Below are 20,109 nucleotides of genomic sequence, written 5' to 3'. Positions count from 1 at the left end.
GAAACATGATATCATTAAACATTATTCAATTAAAATAAACCCTAGCCACCCTTTTTACTCTCTCTCTCTCACGTCCCCACTCATTGATTGAAGAAAAATATTTTTTCTCTTCTTGATTCTTTGAAAAACTTGATTCTTGAAGTCATCCTGTTGTTCTAGCAAAACAAAGATTGATTCTTCGGATTGTCTTTGTGTGGATCAACATATGTGCGGTTTCATATTGAATCGGTAGCGAAATAAAATTAGAAATACTTGAAGGAGTCTCCAAACGTATGTAAGATTCCTGATCTTTTGGATGGATTAAGTTTATTTTATACAAAATTTTTGTTTTAACATGTAAGCAACCTAATTGATACCCGAATCTTGGCGTAATAGTAATTGATTTCCGATCTGTTTTTAATTTTTCCGTTGTCTACTAGAGATCAATTACTAACACTTGGGTCCACCTGATATGGATGGTTGAGCCTTGTATGTTGGACCTTCACTAGATTGGGTCCTTGGACCTCGTTTGCTAGACTGAAGGCTTAAGTCTTGGGTTTTGAACATGATTTTTTGCCCATATAGGTATCATGAATAGAATAATTTTGATGAAACCTAGGACTGCTATCTAAGGGTATTAGAAAGTATCAATTATTTTTCGTGGCCCAAGGTTGAAGAAGACAAAAAGTGTCCAATATCGTCTGATTGGGTATCGACGATCGATAGGACTATAAGGGGGTATATGTAATGTTCATAAAGGGTATTTTGATATTGTCTAGTAAGGGGTATCAGACGTTCGATAGGACTATAGGGGGTATTTGTAATTTTCACCGATATCCCCTACTAGACAATATTAAATACCCTCTATGAACATTACATATACCTCCAATAATCCTATCTGATACTGTTTGTCTCCTTCAACCTTGGCTGAAAAATTGATCGATACCACCAATAACCCTCTGATAAGCAATACTAGGTCTGGTCAAAAACATCAAAATCCTTCAATTTTCAACACTCCATCTAAAAATTAACCCAAACAACCAATATTAATCACTCATCTATGTAAATATTCTTTAATTTGGTAGGGATTGTAGTTACGAAGAATGAGTTAGAAGGATTTTAAGGGTTGAAGGATGACTTTTGGTTAAAGGTTTGAGGGATTTTGTGTGTGAAAATAGTGTATAATGCTATTTTGCTATTTTATAAGAATAATAATACTATATTGATAAACACTTCTCATTAACTTTCTTTTATAAACGCAACGTGTTAACTCACAATTGATCAATTCGTATGAATACTATTTACCCAATAATAGATCTCATCTGACTAAGTCAATTACGAATTGTCACGTCGTATTTGTGAGAAGTATTTGTTAAACTATATTCTTTATTCTTTATAAGAAACTTTTAAAAAAAGTACAACTTCTCCACTCCACCCATAAAAATAGTGCTATTTGATGTAATTTCTCCGAATCTTTACCCAAAACCACCAAATAATGAACCCATGCAAAACCCTTAATTTTTTTTCTCTTCTCCATCACCATAAAGTGTCATCGAAATTTGTTTGATTTGATTTCATAATGTGTTAGTAGTGGTGCTGCGAAGAATGGATATCATATTTCATTTGGTTTTAATGAATTGATTTTTGTAGAGATATGGTTTTAGGAATTGATTCGTTAAGATTTGATTTTCAGGAATTAAATATAAAATCTATGAACAGAAAAAAATTAAAAGAGGTTTCAATCGGCGAAGGAATGTCTGATATACCCACCGCAGTGAACAATGTGGTCGATTTCCACTTATTTAAAAGCAGAAGCGGATTATGTAAGTCAGTTTTTAAAAGTTTAGGGGAGTGAAAAGATTGACCAAACAACGTTACAAGAACAATAATAAAGTCAGAGAAGGATGGTTGAAAATTTGACTAGTTCCCCTCCCAAGTCTAAGACGGTAGTCTGATAATAGACGCCTGTTCCTACCACTCTGCGCGTCTTCTCGAAGAAAAATATGCACTTGATTTTTTATTTATTTAATATTATTAATAATAATACTGTTTTTGGCGGGGAGGGGGCAGCTATTGCCATTTCTTTAGACTTTCACTTCTCTTTCTCTCTGACCTCTTCATTCGAGATCCTTTGTAAGTCGTCTCCTTCTTATTATTAGTTTCTGATTTTTTTTCAATTTCTTTCTTTTTACTAATTTTTCATTTTTCTCAGCATGATTGTCTGAAAACACAAATCGAGAAACAATGGGAGGTCTTTGTTCCAAGAATAATGGACTTCCGAAGTCAAAGGTTCAAGTTAGTGTTAATCCTTACAAATCAAATGCGCCATTGGAAGAACCAGTTTTTCAGAAGATGGAGAAGCCTGAATCGGAGCTCAATCCTGATGATTTTTATGACGGAATTCCGCGGTTTACTCTGAAATCTAGATCGGTCAGGTCTACTCAGGCAGCTGTCGCTAAGGTTTTCCCATTTATTTCTTACTCACTATGGACACAATCTTGAATTTGTTTTTATTAGTATTTATAGTTTATCTGCAAGTAAAGTTTTTGTTCTACATGGCTTTTGTTGCCTTGGCTTATAGAGTATTCTATAAGCCGGTCGTCTAGTTTAACCTTAACTATTTTATAAACCACCACTCAGGTTGGTTGTTGGGATTAATGTAAAAAAAATGATGCATTCACACATTTATTGAGTTCAGGGGTGGATGACTTGATATATCTATTTATGGTAGACTTATACCTTGGTGGTCATTGCGGAAGCAACGGTTGGGTCTCAATGTGTTTGTGATTCACATTAGTTATAATTAATAATTTCAGTCTATGTTCATGCCAAAAATCTGTTGGTGTTGTGAGAAATTGATTTAGAATTGTTGTATGGAATGTGGGATAGAGTCTTAAAAGAAATGTTCTAGCTGTGCATTTGATTGGAATGACATGGTAGGAAGGTTTTTAGCTGTGGTTTATGGCAAGTGGTAGTTACAAATTAATCATTTTAGTTTTGGAATTGATTTACTTGTATGCAATTAGTTTGTAGTTTTGTGCATATGTTATCATAAAAGATACAAGATCTACAAAATTCCGGCCAGGTTATTAGGTGAACTCTGTGTAGAATAAAAGTAATACAAGTTGGGCATTATGAAGAATGGAGATTTTGACATAAGGTTCTGATGTGCAAAAATGTTTAATCAGTTTCTTTTAAGATTTTATTTGGAGATAGCACAAGACCTTCAAAGATGGTTTCTCATGGAGGGAACATAACATTTAAGAAAAAATGGATTACAGCTAGTCAGAGGCACTAAGATTATCCTTTTGGTGTGTCCTAAATTTTTTAATTTAAAAGGATTTTAAAGTTTGAGAACTTGCATGGCTTATGTTTGAAAGTCTTGGGATATGGAATCCTCTTGTTTTCTCTTGTTGAGTATTGTAGAATATGATGTCGTAATGTGTTAGAGAAATTGTTAAAATAGTTCTGGTAAAATTAGTATACTTCAAAAGTGGTCTAATATGGCATTTGCAGAGGGGACACAATGGTGTTGAAGGCAAGTCAATTGTGCAGACCTGCTGCCCTTATTAAAGGTGTTACTATTGATTAGATGAGCGAGGATACAGTACATTGGATCCTTGAGAATATTTTTCATTGCTGTACTAAGTCTCTCTTTAATACTTTGGTAGAAGATCCTTAGATTCCCCTTTTTGAAATAGCTTATAGGAAAGCTAGTACCAATGGTGTGATAAAAAAAAGAAGACCAAACATGTCCCTATTTCCTAACTGATGCATTAACGAGAAGTCAGAGAGCTTGAATCACCCTGTTTAACAGTGTTCTGCCTAGGGGTGTATATGAGTCGGGTATTGGGCTGTCCGAGCTTGGCTTGGCTGCTACAGTGTCAAGCTCAAGCTCGAGCTCGAGCTCGACATAGAGAAGGCGAGCTTGCTAGCTTGAGCTCGGCCGAAGCTCGAATAGATTCTGACATTTCCCGTTGTTGGTGGGTTCCTTCAAACCGTGCCCTCCAGGCGACGGCTTCAACGGTTTCAGTTTTGTGGTTTTTTGGACGAGTTTTGTGGTTTTTGCTTGTGGTTTGTTTGTTAGATCAGTAGATCCCAGGCGGGGACTCGAACTGGTTGGTTTTTGTGGAATAATCGCCCGTTTCGGCACTCGTTTTGGTTGTTTTTGCCCTTGCCACTGGTTTGATTGCCTGCTGTGCTTGTGTCACCGCTGTGAAGTTGAAGAGGCAGGGGTGTGTTTGTCAGATCCTAAACCTGCAAGTGTTGGTAGTTGGCACTCAGCAAGTCGGCACTTGACACTCGGCAGATCAGCTCGCTGTTATCCAAAAGTCGGTCTAATCTTTTTGGCCCAGGAGAAGGGAAAGAGATAAGAGGCAGTCCATAATGAAATAGAAAAGAAAAAAGATTGAAAGGAGTATTTCAAAAGCTTTTTATCAACATTGTATTAAAAAGAAAAGAGAATGAATCAATAATTTATTATGCAATTACTAGATTTCAACATGTTATTTAAAAAAAAAAAAATAGAATAGGCTCTAGCCTTGAAAGGTTTGACGGCAGCCCAAGCCCTAAAGTCTGAAATCAGCTGCCTGCCCAGTTCCCGCCCCTGACACCTGAATTCTATCTAGTCGGCAGGGGTGTCATTGATAGATCTCAAACCTGTAGTTGTCAACAGGGGTGTGTTTGTCATTTTTAAAAACTGGTAAATTGCAGAGAAACCCCTAATAGTTGCAAAACTAGCATATACCCCCTCGAGCTCACTGAAGCTTGAAGCTGGTCGAGCCGAGTATCAAGGAGCTTGAACTTGGCTTAACTTAGCAGGCTGGCTTAACTTAGCAGGCGAGCTGCTCAAGCTTGAGCTTGGCTTGGCTTGGCTTACACCCTTATTCCTGTTGCCTAGTACTTGCGCTAGTACTTGTGAACGAATATAAGTTTTACCTTTAACTCTGGCAGGTAGAAACCTTTTTCATGTTGTTCTTTCCTTTTTGGTAGGACCTCAAACTCTTGCAGGAAATAGGAAAGCTAAATTCCTTTTGGTTTATTCATGGTATTACTCATTACTTGATTGTATGAAATACAAGAAATTTTGAAGATGAAAGAGTGGAGGATGGTTAATCATTATGGAACAAAGTTAAGTTTTGGGATTCTATTTGAACTTGTGTTTTCTGTATTACAGAATATAACTGTTTATTTTGTTTTTTTCCTGCCTTGCAACTTGATGGTAGTATTGAATTGATCAAGGTCATGTAGTGCTTTTGTTGATTCATGGACTCTTATAATGTTAGATTTTCTTATTTTTGAGCTCTACATTTAGAGTTTTTGATTTTTCAGCTGTCCTGCCTAATCTTTCTACAGATTCACTTTGGATAGCTTGTTCATTGCTTTACAGATCCTTCTTCAATTTGTTGGACATAGCCACACACACATTTGCTTGTGTAGGGTTATGTAAGTCGCTTGTACAAGAGAGAAAGTGTCCTGCATGCTTGGGTTTCAGAGGAAAGTCAAAATCACAAAAATAATAATTTTCATAAAAATTTAACTACGAAGTCATTAAAAAGAAACTAGAACTTAAGAAAATGTTGATTATTTATTTATTTTTTAATAGGAAGTTCAATTTTGAGCATAATCATAGTTAAAACTTTGTTGCTTCACCTTTTTATAGCATATACAAAGGAATGACAAAGTTCTCTAATGCTGCAGGTTTCAGAGGTGAGTTCCCGTTTAGGAAGAGCTGGTACTGTTGGACTAGGAAAGGCAATGAATGTCCTAGATACGCTTGGGAGCAGCATGACCAATTTGAACCCTCAGAGTGGATTTCTTTCTGGAGTGGGAACTAAAAGCAATGAACTCACGATATTAGCTTTTGAGGTTGCAAATACAATTGTTAAAGGATCCAATCTTATGCAATCTCTTTCTAAAAGCAGTATAAGGGAGTTGAAAGAAGTGGTGCTTCTTTCAAAAGGTGTACAAAATCTAGTGTCAAAAGATATGGAGGAACTCCTGAACATTGTTGCTGCTGACAAGAGGTGAAAATTGTGTAACATAGGCATGATAACTGCTTTATTCTATTGATGAACTTGTTTTGATTGCTTATTACCTTCCTGTTTCTTTTGGAGACATTACTTTATTGACTTATGTGCACAGGGAAGAGTTGAAAATTTTTACTGGAGAAGTGGTTCGTTTTGGAAATCGTACTAAAGATCCTCAGTGGCACAACTTGAACCGTTATTTTGAGAAGTAATATTGATTAAACTCTTGGGTTTGGCATTTTAGTTTACTGCAAATATTATGTCATGTGCATTTATCATGCTTATTATTAATTGTCTTTTCTTTTGTTTTCCAGAATTAGCCGAGAGCTCATCCCACAAACCCAACTACAGGAAGAGGCAGAGTTGGTGATGGAGCAATTGATGACTTTGGTTCAGAATACAGCTGTGAGTATCACCAGTTGTTTACTTAGATATTAAACAATTTTAATTGCTTGATGGAAAGAACTTTTTGCACTCCCAACCAGTTGGGTGGGTGGGTAACTGAAATAACCTTAAACTATCATTTTTGATACATACATGGGCTACACCACTTAATAGGAGAAAACATGAATCATAGGCTTGTGATTTGGAATGCTATGGAGAAAATTGAAAGTTTGGATCCTTCTATATCCAAGATCCCGATAAATTTCGTCTATAAATACCTCTACATTTCATTTTTCCCTAAAACTCCGCTGAATCAAACTAGTTCAGTTTTATTTGAATTAGGAAGTAATGATTATAATTTGTTTTAGGGATTTCCATGTTAGAAATTTGAAAATTATTTTTTCTAAGGAAACTTCTTTTCTCCTTATTTGTGCTATTTGTTTTTATAATTAACTATTTGTCTATGTCTTTGTAAGAATTTGAAATAGATAGTATTATGATTGTCGTTGGTTTTGAATGTGGAATCATGCAAAAGGTCAACCTTTAGCTTGTTTAAGAACTTGGACTGTGAACTGAGAACTACTTAGTCTTTAATGTTCTAAGACTATAATTCCTAAAACAGCTACAAAATCTTCTATTTCATGAGATATTTGGTGCTTGTACCTTCAACCTACAAAAGAATATGGTTACGCCATAGATATATTAAGTATCTCCCAAAACCCTTTAAGGAGATGTTTATATATAGTTTGAATAGTGACCATATAATTTATAAAATTCTAGCCTCAATTAGAAATGAAAGCCCAAAATATATTATAATTGGCTTTGACTTTCTATTAATTGTATTTGCTCCACTATAGAATTACAATTGCATTTTAGGACCTCAAGTAAATTATATTAAATAGCAAACCCAAATAAATTGCAAAATGCCCTATATTACTTGCTCGTTATCCAATCTAGTTTAGTGTATTGTCAACCTGATTAAATATGGTAACTACTACTTTTGTCAACCATAATCACAATTCTACAAATTAGCTTAATGGCCAACATCATCTTTAATGAGGTCTTGTAGATTACATACGAAGGTATCTTATCTAGCACCAACAATTAATCATCCGGACTTTGGAAGTATAGATCACAGAAAATCTCATTCATTATAACTTAAAAGTAACTAATATTGAGGATTGCTACTTTGGTTTATTTGAGGACCGAGTGAGAAATGTATATCTGAAAAATAATATGATTTGAATTGTCAATATTAGTAGGTGATTTGGCAAGAAAGACATGATCATATTTTTGAAGGCAACTGGGAAGAAGTTATTATATAACTAGTTTCCTCAGGATGTTTTCTCGGACTATTTGTCTGCATTCACTTGTTAGTCATCAATATCTAGTATCCAGTCATATATGTTTGCATAGTTTTTGTAGCTTCAGTGGTATTTTTTTTCTTGTCTGCTTCACTTGGTCCACCTCTGTATCATTTTTTTTTACAACCTTTTGTTTCTACGAAAAAAAAAAGTTATTTGAAATGCATTGACATCAATAAAAATCGCTTTTTTGAAGAACCACGTCAGTCACTTTGTAGCATGTGAAGATTGATATTTTGCAGTCTTAGTAATGAATTGGATACATAATCTCTGATTTTGAACACAACGATAAGCTACACGGAGCTGATTTTCATATCATCAGTGTATGAAGTCTCATGCAATACGATCATATAAGATGTAACTTATGGGTTCATCCTTATGCTAAACAAGTAATCAATTAAAATTAAATCATTTGAATATCACCGATGAATATAGTGTTTGACATTGGTAGCTTTAGGGCAGAAGTCCTAACAATCATCGGATTGAGTGATACAATCACCATATCTGTTAATATTTTTTGATAATTAAGAAGCGGCTACTGCCTTTGGAATTCCGTCATTTGTACTAGCAATCCTTTGGAAGATATAGATTATGGATCCATAGATAGTGAGCCCTCAAAGAATTCTTTTGACCCTTTGAATGTAAAAGGAGAAAGATAAGTTGGGCTTGAGTTCGACTATTATTTTCTGGGGACAAAAAAGAAAGCACCTTTTTGTTATTTGTAGGAGAAGAAAGTAAAAGAACTTTAAAAAAATGCCTGTTATTTTTTACGTCTGTTATCGTACAATTATGTGCGTATTACACGGTTATAGACATACCCCTTTTTGTGGGACTCTACAAGTTTGCTTTCTTTTTCCTCTAATATTCAAAGACTATACAAATCAAGGTTCAATTCAAGGAATCTGCTTTACATCTTTCTGAGTCTATAGTTTCTGCTTGTAAAACAATTGTTAGAAGCAATCATAAATTAAAGCTATTTTATGTTTTGAATTTTCAATGCCAGTGTTGATTCATATTGATTTTGTCCAGTTGAATAAAATGTGTTAATTTTCTTGGGTTTCCAGGAACTGTACCATGAATTACAAGTTTTGGATAGATTTGAACAAGACTATCAGCGTAAGCGTCAGGAGGAGGATAATTCAGGTGGCACTCAAAAAGGTGTTTTGTTATTCATTTTTACATGCATGTTTAAATAAATCTTTCAGTACTATCGATTCGAATCTTGGGACATCCAGAAGGATTACAAAAGTGATCTTTACTTGGTATACTGAACAACCTTTAAACTTTTGATTAAAAAATTAAATCATACCGAACAGTTAACAAATTGAGATTACAGAATGTTATCCCAAGGCCCTTCCAATCAAGATGATTAAAAAGGATGAAGTATCTCAAAAATCTTTTGGAACAAGCATGGGTGCCTATAATTGTAGTCTGTATCACAAGGTTTTTCAAATATCCTGTGATGATTTTTTAAATATTTTTGTTGTGAAACCACCCAAAAATTGGCTAGTGCACCTTCTGCATAACTTCGACATTTTCACCTTTACATAATCTATAAAATTCCCACTCTCGAAAGATAAAATAAAATAAATAAAAGAAAAAGAAAAAAGTTGCACGGGGCCTGAAGCAGACTTTATTTGTTTCCTTTAGAAATTTTCGCCGGTCTTTTAGCACTGATATGCACCTTCCTGATTCCTTTTTCATTTGGCACACCTAGAAAGGGGCAAGTAGATATTAAAACTGTGTCTTTGTACATGTTACTGACATTTATTCTATCTTGGGCGAAGGATCAAGCAGAAGTTAAAACTTTAAAAGGGATTATTTCCTCCTAATTATCCAGGCTCTTGAAAGGGACAAGAATGTTGATTACCAATAACCAGTTGTATGATTTGCAGGAGAATATCCGTGAAGAGTTAAAGGGNTTCTCGGACTATTTGTCTGCATTCACTTGTTAGTCATCAATATCTAGTATCCAGTCATATATGTTTGCATAGTTTTTGTAGCTTTAGTGATATTTTTTTTCTTGTCTGCTTCACTTGGTCCACCTCTGTATCATTTTTTTTTTACAACCTTTTGTTTCTACGAAAAAAAAAAGTTATTTGAAATGCATTGACATCAATAAAAATCGCTTTTTTGAAGAACCACGTCAGTCACTTTGTAGCATGTGAAGATTGATATTTTGCAGTCTTAGTAATGAATTGGATACATAATCTCTGATTTTGAACGCAACGATAAGCTACACGGAGCTGATTTTCATATCATCAGTGTATGAAGTCTCATGCAATACGATCATATAAGATGTAACTTATGGGTTCATCCTTATGCTAAACAAGTAATCAATTAAAATTAAATCATTTGAATATCACCGATGAATATAGTGTTTGACATTGGTAGCTTTAGGGCAGAAGTCCTAACAATCATCGGATTGAGTGATACAATCACCATATCTGTTAATATTTTTTGATAATTAAGAAGCGGCTACTGCCTTTGGAATTCCGTCATTTGTACTAGCAATCCTTTGGAAGATATAGATTATGGATCCATAGATAGTGAGCCCTCAAAGAATTCTTTTGACCCTTTGAATGTAAAAGGAGAAAGATAAGTTGGGCTTGAGTTCGACTATTATTTTCTGGGGACAAAAAAGAAAGCACCTTTTTGTTATTTGTAGGAGAAGAAAGTAAAAGAACTTTAAAAAAATGCCTGTTATTTTTTACGTCTGTTATCGTACAATTATGTGCGTATTACACGGTTATAGACATACCCCTTTTTGTGGGACTCTACAAGTTTGCTTTCTTTTTCCTCTAATATTCAAAGACTATACAAATCAAGGTTCAATTCAAGGAATCTGCTTTACATCTTTCTGAGTCTATAGTTTCTGCTTGTAAAACAATTGTTAGAAGCAATCATAAATTAAAGCTATTTTATGTTTTGAATTTTCAATGCCAGTGTTGATTCATATTGATTTTGTCCAGTTGAATAAAATGTGTTAATTTTCTTGGGTTTCCAGGAACTGTACCATGAATTACAAGTTTTGGATAGATTTGAACAAGACTATCAGCGTAAGCGTCAGGAGGAGGATAATTCAGGTGGCACTCAAAAAGGTGTTTTGTTATTCATTTTTACATGCATGTTTAAATAAATCTTTCAGTACTATCGATTCGAATCTTGGGACATCCAGAAGGATTACAAAAGTGATCTTTACTTGGTATACTGAACAACCTTTAAACTTTTGATTAAAAAATTAAATCATACCAAACAGTTAACAAATTGAGATTACAGAATGTTATCCTAAGGCCCTTCCAATCAAGATGATTAAAAAGGATGAAGTATCTCAAAAATCTTTTGGAACAAGCATGGGTGCCTATAATTGTAGTCTGTATCACAAGGTTTTTCAAATATCCTGTGATGATTTTTTAAATATTTTTGTTGTGAAACCACCCAAAAATTGGCTAGTGCACCTTCTGCATAACTTCGACATTTTCACCTTTACATAATCTATAAAATTCCCACTCTCGAAAGATAAAATAAAATAAATAAAAGAAAAAGAAAAAAGTTGCACGGGGCCTGAAGCAGACTTTATTTGTTTCCTTTAGAAATTTTCGCCGGTCTTTTAGCACTGATATGCACCTTCCTGATTCCTTTTTCATTTGGCACACCTAGAAAGGGGCAAGTAGATATTAAAACTGTGTCTTTGTACATGTTACTGACATTTATTCTATCTTGGGCAAAGGATCAAGCAGAAGTTAAAACCTTAAAAGGGATTATTTCCTCCTAATTATCCCGGCTCTTGAAAGGGACAAGAATGTTGATTACCAATAACCAGTTGTATGATTTGCAGGAGAATATCCCTGAAGAGTTAAGGGGGCTGTTGATATTGTTTTAAGAAATATTTTCAGAAAAAATGAATTCAGAAATGAAATAAGAATTTGAATTATGTATAAGATTTGAGAATGTGTTCTGTGTCATTTATAGAAGACAACATTTTGAAAGTAAGCAATGAAAAATGAGTATTTCCATTAAGTTCTTTGAAATGACAAAAAAATGGTATTTAGTATATAACAAAAAAAGAACAGTTAATTAGATAAAGAAGAAAACACAAAGAGAACCAATCATTTTGAATTAAGAATGTACTTGGAATGTACAATGATGGCCTTTATATTGGAAGTGAACCCTTTGATAAAGGTAAGTTTTGATTTCATACAATTATTCTTAATTAACCTAGAATTGATGGGTGATTGACTATATCCTTAGAATTAATGAATTGTTACTTTTGTTTGTTAGGCCTTTACCTTGGGGGAGGAAGAACAAAATTTACCCCTTTGTTTTAACTGTTTTATATGGACCATGTGGTTGGAGATTTGACATACTTGACTTGCAGCATATTCTACATGGGTTGTAATTTAAGATGTCAAAAGTAGTCTGTAAATAATAAATAAAAATTATATAATTTGTTTTTGCTCTTTTTTTGTAGATAGTTGAACATTTCTTTCAATGGTTACTAAATTATAATCGAATCATAATTTTTTCTCTTGAATACATTTATCTTAGGGCTTGTTTGCTCTTTGACATGTAGGGGACAACTTTGCAATATGGGGGGCAGAATTAAAGAGCCAAAGAAAGCTAGTGAAAAGTTTAAAGAAAAAGTCTCTTTGGTCGAGAAATCTGGAAGAGGTAGCTGTAGAAACTGCTTTACTTTGGAAATTTTGATGTGATATATTTATTGTTGATAACCTCATCCTTGGCCTACAACCTTTTTAATTGCTACATCAGTGTATTCTCTCTTCAAACTTTTCATGTGCATGTGTGTGCTTCTATTTATAATCTTTTGATCCTTAATGTTAGTGTTCTGTACTCACTGAAGTTCATACTAAAGGAAGAAATTTCTGATCAATGATGTCTTCTTACTATAATTTTGTGGAAGGTGTCCATGTGTTAATTAATAATGTGTTATTTATAAATACCAAAATGTCAATGCAAACATAAAAATAATTAAACGATTCTAATATTTCAACATGTCATTTTGGATTTCAGGTGATGGAGAAGCTTGTAGATATTGTCCATTTCTTACTTCTTGAGATGCACATTGCCTTTGGCAGTTCTGGTATGTATATTATAGCTCATGGATACTGGCAGTTGTATTATTTAGATTGAGTATTTGTATTTTGTTTCTGCTCAAGGTTTTATGTTAGTGTTTTTTTTTTTTTTTTGTTTTTTCTTGGGGGTGGTGGGGGGTAGGGGAGGGGAAGGTATGGATTTATATTCATTCTGTGGTCGTTCTTCCATTGATATTTTCTTGTCATACCTTTCATAATCACAGTAAACATTGTATACTTCTTGTTCGGGTTGTTTTTCTATATATTATACTTTTTGTTATCTACCCTCAGAGTTTATTCAAACGTAATGATCCTTGATTAAATGTAAGTTCAAAGATTTTGATTTCTACTGGTGTCCTGCAGATGCTGATCATAGTCCATTTAAAGGATCTATAAACATACATCAAAGACTGGGACCTGCTGGCCTTGCTTTGCATTATGCGAATATAGTTATGCAAATTGATACTCTTGTAAGTTATTCTTCCCATTTTTTTGGCATGTTGTTTTATTGGCTATTTTGCTGAACCTTCATTATGACATTTTATAGTGTCTGTTAGTAGTGTGAGGTATTTTTCACTCTTAAACTGATGATATTCTATAGTTTTACTAGGATAAGTTCTGGCACAATTGGAGCCAAAAGACAATAAAACCTATAGAAAAATGAACTATATTTTTTTGGTTGATTTCTGAAACAACCACAAACAAAAGCTCTCCTATTGTTGACAAATAAGTTTTGTTCGTTGTAAACACATAATATAACCTCATTGGTGGAATAATTCCATCAGCACTATCTGTGCAAAAAGTTTGTTGGAGTCACTGATTTATTCTGAAACAGAAATAAAGGAAAAGAAATTGTAGAAAGGTGTTTGATTGCATATCATGCAGAAATTATGGAAGTTTAAGATTATAACTGAATCAAATTTGAGATACTGCAATGTGTAATAATATCCTTCAATTTGCAAAATGTTCTTTAATATCCTTCAATTTGCAAAATGTTCTTTCTAGTTGCTGCACATCAGCAACTAGAGAACCTTTTATATCACTGTTCAGTATTTATGTAGTTTTAGTTGATGCTATACTATGGTGTTTCATGTGGGCACACATTCACATTGGTGCAGCCATGGACAAGAATCTCTCTGGTAGTAATTTAGTATTTCTATTCGTGGAACCCCATGCCTCCCATGAATTTGAGACCTGCACTGCACAATNCAATGCAAACATAAAAATAATTAAACGATTCTAATATTTCAACATGTCATTTTGGATTTCAGGTGATGGAGAAGCTTGTAGATATTGTCCATTTCTTACTTCTTGAGATGCACAATGCCTTTGGCAGTACTGGTACGTATATTATAGCTCATGGATACTGGCAGTTGTGTTATCTAGATTGAGTATTTGTATTTTGTTTCTGCTCAAGGTTTTATGTTAGTGTTTTTTTTTTTTTTTTGTTTTTTCTTGGGGGTGGTGGGGGGTAGGGGAGGGGAAGGTATGGATTTATATTCATTCTGTGGTCGTTCTTCCATTGATATTTTCTTGTCATACCTTTCATAATCACAATAAACATTGTATACTTCTTGTTCGGGTTGTTTTTCTATATATTATACTTTTTGTTATCTACCCTCAGAGTTTATTCAAACGTAATGATCCTTGATTAAATGTAAGTTCAAAGATTTTGATTTCTACTGGTGTCCTGCAGATGCTGATCATAGTCCATTTAAAGGATCTATAAACATACATCAAAGACTGGGACCTGCTGGCCTTGCTTTGCATTATGCGAATATAGTTATGCAAATTGATACTCTTGTAAGTTATTCTTCCCATTTTTTTGGCATGTTGTTTTATTGGCTATTTTGCTGAACCTTCATTATGACATTTTATAGTGTCTGTTAGTAGTGTGAGGTATTTTTCACTCTTAAACTGATGATATTCTATAGTTTTACTAGGATAAGTTCTGGCACAATTGGAGCCAAAAGACAATAAAACCTATAGAAAAATGAACTATATTTTTTTGGTTGATTTCTGAAACAACCACAAACAAAAGCTCTCCTATTGTTGACAAATAAGTTTTGTTCGTTGTAAACACATAATATAACCTCATTGGTGGAATAATTCCATCAGCACTATCTGTGCAAAAAGTTTGTTGGAGTCACTGATTTATTCTGAAACAGAAATAAAGGAAAAGAAATTGTAGAAAGGTGTTTGATTGCATATCATGCAGAAATTATGGAAGTTTAAGATTATAACTGAATCAAATTTGAGATACTGCAATGTGTAATAATATCCTTCAATTTGCAAAATGTTCTTTAATATCCTTCAATTTGCAAAATGTTCTTTCTAGTTGCTGCACATCAGCAACTAGAGAACCTTTTATATCACTGTTCAGTATTTATGTAGTTTTAGTTGATGCTATACTATGGTGTTTCATGTGGGCACACATTCACATTGGTGCAGCCATGGACAAGAATCTCTCTGGTAGTAATTTAGTATTTCTATTCGTGGAACCCCATGCCTCCCATGAATTTGAGACCTGCACTGCACAATCTTCGAAAATCTTGTCATAAGTACTTTAGAGTTAGGTAGTTTTTGTTTTTTGCTTGAACTCTAAACAGACCTGAGCTCGACAAGTATGAGTAAGTATTAATAGATAAGTCCGAATAATATGCTGTTCTATTTTCATAATGTTTGAATATAAATCTTAAGTTTATGTTTAAAATTGAATACATCAGAAAACAAAGGGGCTGTTATATTTCATTTTCTGTTTGACAAAATGAAATGCCAAAAATGAGAACCAGAAATTGAATTTTGGATTTTTAGTTATCTAGGAATGTGTTTGTTGTGTAATTTTTAGAAGAACATTCTGAATATGAAAAAAATAAAACACGTTCAATAGTGTTTCTGTTAAAAAAAAAAAAAAAAAAAAAAATGTTCTCAACTTATAATTCTTAAATACTATATTAATATTCTTAAAAATTTTTGCAAATCAAATTAGAATTACTTAAAAGAATTAATAAAAAATAAAACAACTCGAAAGTGTTTTTTGCTTTGGGCTAACAGATTGATGCAGTAGAATAAGAATTACTTAGAGAATATAGAATTAGACAAGATACAAGGATTGATAGAGAAGTAGATAGCCTTATGGAAAGATCAAAGAAAGAAAAGGGAAGAAACTAAAGAAGAACTAGGCAAATATTCAGGAAAACAATATGTTATTACTCAATCAAAGTCTGTCAACAATAATGATAGAAAAATTAAATAGGGAATACAAAAATAGAGAATGTAAAAGAATTATGGAGAAATAGATAGGAATATAGAAAAATTAGAGAAATAGAAGGGAAGAAACTAGAAGAACAGAATAGGATTCTTGAAAACAACATTTTATTAATCATTCAAGGTTTGTCAACAATAATAATAGAAGTCTTTATTTATAGACTTTGAAACAGGATCCTAATGCTAATCAAATATGAAATAAACATCTAAAACAATCACAAATGATAAAACTATAAAAACACTCTTGACAACTCAATCCCTAAGATAATTAAAACAAAGACTAAAATAACTATAGATTTTTCTTATTCTTCCAACATCACTAATCTAGAAAATGCAGAAAAAGATAAAAAAAATTCACCATATCTTATGTTTTTGTCGTGAACACAAAAAATAAGATTTGCATTTTTTGAAAATAGAAAATCAAAGCATATGCCTATCAAGTATTTTGCATTTTATGAGGAGAGAAAACAAGAAAATAGGAATTGAAAATTGAAAATAGCCACTAGTATTTAGAATATATTTACTTATAAGTGTCACCTATATTCCTATTTACTTGTAACTAAAAAATGTTAAAAATAAAATTATGTTAGAATTTTTTTATTAATTTTTTTTTTTTTTTTTCTGTAAGAAACAAAGTCTCTGTATAGAAAGTATTGATCTTGCAAGGTTATCTGATAATAAAATTATGATCATCTTTTGTTTAATTTCACAACCCAATCTTTGGACTACTTAAGCATTTAAATAAAACATAGAAATATTGGGAAAGGATAATCATATATTGAGGGCAAATCTCTCTAACTTTCCTCACCTATCTTTTGAAATTGAAAATAAATCTCTTTGACATCTTTAAATTTAATGATTGACTTTATCAAAATACCTAGGGCCTCTCTAACTTTGATAAGAATTATTTGGGATCTCCCCTATTGCTAAAAAATCCAATGAAGATTCTGTAATGGCAAGGGAGGTGAGAGAATTTCAAAACTAGAAGGATTATGTGTGATTTTGATGAAAACATCAAAGGAGGATAGCGATATTGACCCTTTTATTGTTTACAAAATAAAATTATGAACAATTAAAACGCAAGATACAGATTATACTTCTACTAATATCAAATTCTTTTTGTTTGTAAATCTTGGGTTTCATTTGGATGAGAACTTCTTTTCGAAAATGGAATACAAAAGTCTTAAATGAGTAGAAAATAAATCAATCTTATAGGCATAGTGTTAAGAATTGAAATAATTAAAATAATCATTAGAGATTTTGTGTTCAGATGAAAGTTTTAAAACTATGTACTAATTTTATGAGATATTTGGCAATCAGTGTATATTAAACATCGAAATGGCAGTTATTCAATTATAGTCTGACTTGAGACCCAAAAGTTAACTCTTTAGTTTTCGTGTTCAAGTTTTAGTTAATGCAATATGGATGTTTATATAGGAATTGTCTGAATAGTAATTTTATCGAATCTTACATGAAAGTAGTATTTTTGTAATTAATCAAGGATGTATGCATTTGTAGAATTAATTTAACATCCATTTTTAATTGAGAAAAAATCATATTTCTGAATTACTGTAAAGCAAATTACTATTAAGGTTTAAAAAAAGATACATAAATGAAATACTACAACTCTCTATATCCAGTATACATCTAATATATTCCTACTTCGGGTGTTGGATGGACAGATGCCCTTGTCTTAATGGGTTCTCTATTGATTTTTTTTTTTCTTCTGTTACAATAATTTGAAGGATACTTTGTTGAAATTTTTCCTAGAGTTTTTTTAGTAAGGGAATGGTGAAGAAAAAGCACAATGCTACTTCTATTTGCTTTATTTCAAAGAGGCTGGATTCTTTGAAAATTAAGGTCAAATTGTCTTATTAACTTGTTTATATACGGTGATCACTAAATTATTGTCTTTCAGGTTGAGAGGGGTGTTGTAAGAAACTATTGCTAAAAAGCAGTAGGCTTTTGTTCGTAATATACAGATTTATGATGTCATGAGGAATGTCAGAAAAAAAGAGGGTTTGGTTCTCAAAATTGATTTTGGGAAGCATATGATCATGTTGACTGGGGTTTTCTTGATTGTGTGTTGGAATCAAAACGATTTGGGCAGAGATGGAGAAAATAGAATAGAGGTTGATTGGTTTAGTTAAGTGAAACTGTTAAGGATTTCATTTTGGTCTAACATTTACAATTTGAGGTTGGTTTGACTCAGACTGCCTTTGTTGAATGCTTATGTCCATGGCTGAATTCATTGGTCATTTTGGGTCTATAATCTGAAACTTTTCCTATATAACTCAATCGGGTCATTTGTCAGACTGTTTTGGGTGGTCCCTTATACCAAGCACTGCTTTTAGTTAATGCATGCCCCAAAAATGAAATAGCTACTTTAATATATATATAAGATATATATAATATATATATATATATATAATATATATTTCTTTGTCGTATCTTTTATGTCTTCAGGATTTCTTTATTCAATGAGTTTGCTGTATCAGGTTGCACGATCGAGCTCTATGCCCCCAAATACAAGAGATGCTTTATACCAGAGTTTACCACCAAGCATAAAATCAGCTCTACGCTACAAAGTACAATCTTTATCAGTCAAAGACGAGGTATGATATGTTTTGATAATGTAACCTTTTTCTTTTCAAAGGATGCATATTTTTCACTGCATAAAATAAAGATAAAGAGGATTTAAGAAGAGCTTTTTTTTGCTTGTTTTCTTCAGCTGCCAAATAATTATTTGAAGAGAATTTCTTTGTCATCCTTGCATTTAGTAATGATTCTGGCTTTCTTCTTTTCCTGCAGCTCACTGTTACAGAAATCAAAGATGAGATGGAGAAGACTTTGCAGTGGCTTGTTCCAATTGCCACTAACACAGCCAAGTAAGATGGCCAACTTTTCTGTAACTAGCTAATCCATTTTCCCATGAGTTGTATTCATATTCTTTGTTCAATTGATTGTGTCTTCATCTTATCATCATTTTGACTTTTTTGGTTGCAAATAATTAATCCAGAGCCCATCATGGATTCGGCTGGGTTGGCGAATGGGCTAATACAGGGTGAGTCACAGTTTTCATCTTCATCCTTTTCCAAATGGGTTTGAGTAAAACATAAAAACTGAAAAATGAATGTGTATTATTGATGTACAAGGTCTGATGGCAACCGGAAGTCTGCTGCTGGGACTACTGATGTGATTCGCATTGAGACACTCCACCATGCTGACAAGGGGAAAACAGAAGCCTATATTCTTGATTTAGTATTGTGGCTTCACCATCTAGTCAACAGGGTTAAGATTGGGGCCACCGTTGGTGGCATAAAGTCACCCATCAAGTATCCAGTTGCGACACCCCTGCAAAATGCAAATAAGCAGACCAAAGATGAGACCGCCAGTTCCCCGTTACTAACCCCGGAAGACCAGGAGATCTTAGAGAATGTAAGTAAAAGAAGAAGAATCCGAGGAACAAGTAAAAGCCACGACTTTGACCGGATAAAGTTGAAAAAATATGATAGGCTGAGCAAGAGCAGTGGCCACTCCTTGCAAAGCGGAAATAAGGAATTAGTCGCCATAAAGAGGCATCCTTCTCATCTTCCCATAATTTCATTTGGTATAGAGAAGGAAAAGGTACTGGATGTCATTGACAGAGTTGATGAGCTTAGATAATCTAAAGAATTGAAATATACAGAGACAAGACAAAAAGTGCCAGAGTAATATGACAACATTATGGGAAAAGAAAAAGTATTAAGGAATGTTAGTAACACTATTTGTTATTCTATTTTTAACACGTGTATAAAAGATAAATAATAATAAGTTGGTAATATATTATTCTTTTGTATTTGTGTCATAAGTGTTTCTTTGGGGCACTGGCAGTCGATGGAAATGGGGTGTATGTGTAAGTTTTTAAGATAATTTCTTGTAAGTTTATCTTTGTGTAATTTGTTTTGACGTGGTTATTTGATTATATTCAACAATTCTTTTTGTTGTCTTTTA

At 33.1% G+C, this 20,109-nt stretch overlaps 1 protein-coding gene across 1 annotated transcript; it reads left to right on the top strand.

Annotated features, from left to right (window-relative positions):
- Positions 1 to 1,981: 1,981 nt before the first annotated feature.
- On the top strand, positions 1,982 to 20,109 carry LOC116123223. The gene is made up of 13 exons (XM_031409023.1): positions 1,982 to 2,112; positions 2,192 to 2,439; positions 5,680 to 6,005; positions 6,124 to 6,216; positions 6,323 to 6,413; positions 8,821 to 8,899; positions 12,330 to 12,427; positions 14,121 to 14,190; positions 14,546 to 14,652; positions 18,615 to 18,731; positions 18,928 to 19,004; positions 19,136 to 19,180; positions 19,272 to 20,109. Exons 2-13 carry the CDS (start codon positions 2,224 to 2,226, stop codon positions 19,780 to 19,782), a joined length of 1,830 nt encoding a protein of 609 aa, XP_031264883.1. The 5' UTR covers positions 1,982 to 2,112; positions 2,192 to 2,223; the 3' UTR covers positions 19,783 to 20,109.

The sequence above is a fragment of the Pistacia vera genome, unplaced genomic scaffold (assembly GCF_008641045.1).
Source record: "Pistacia vera cultivar Batoury unplaced genomic scaffold, PisVer_v2 Contig140, whole genome shotgun sequence".
NCBI lineage: Eukaryota > Viridiplantae > Streptophyta > Magnoliopsida > Sapindales > Anacardiaceae > Pistacia > Pistacia vera.
This window is presented reverse-complemented; position numbering and strand designations above follow the sequence as displayed.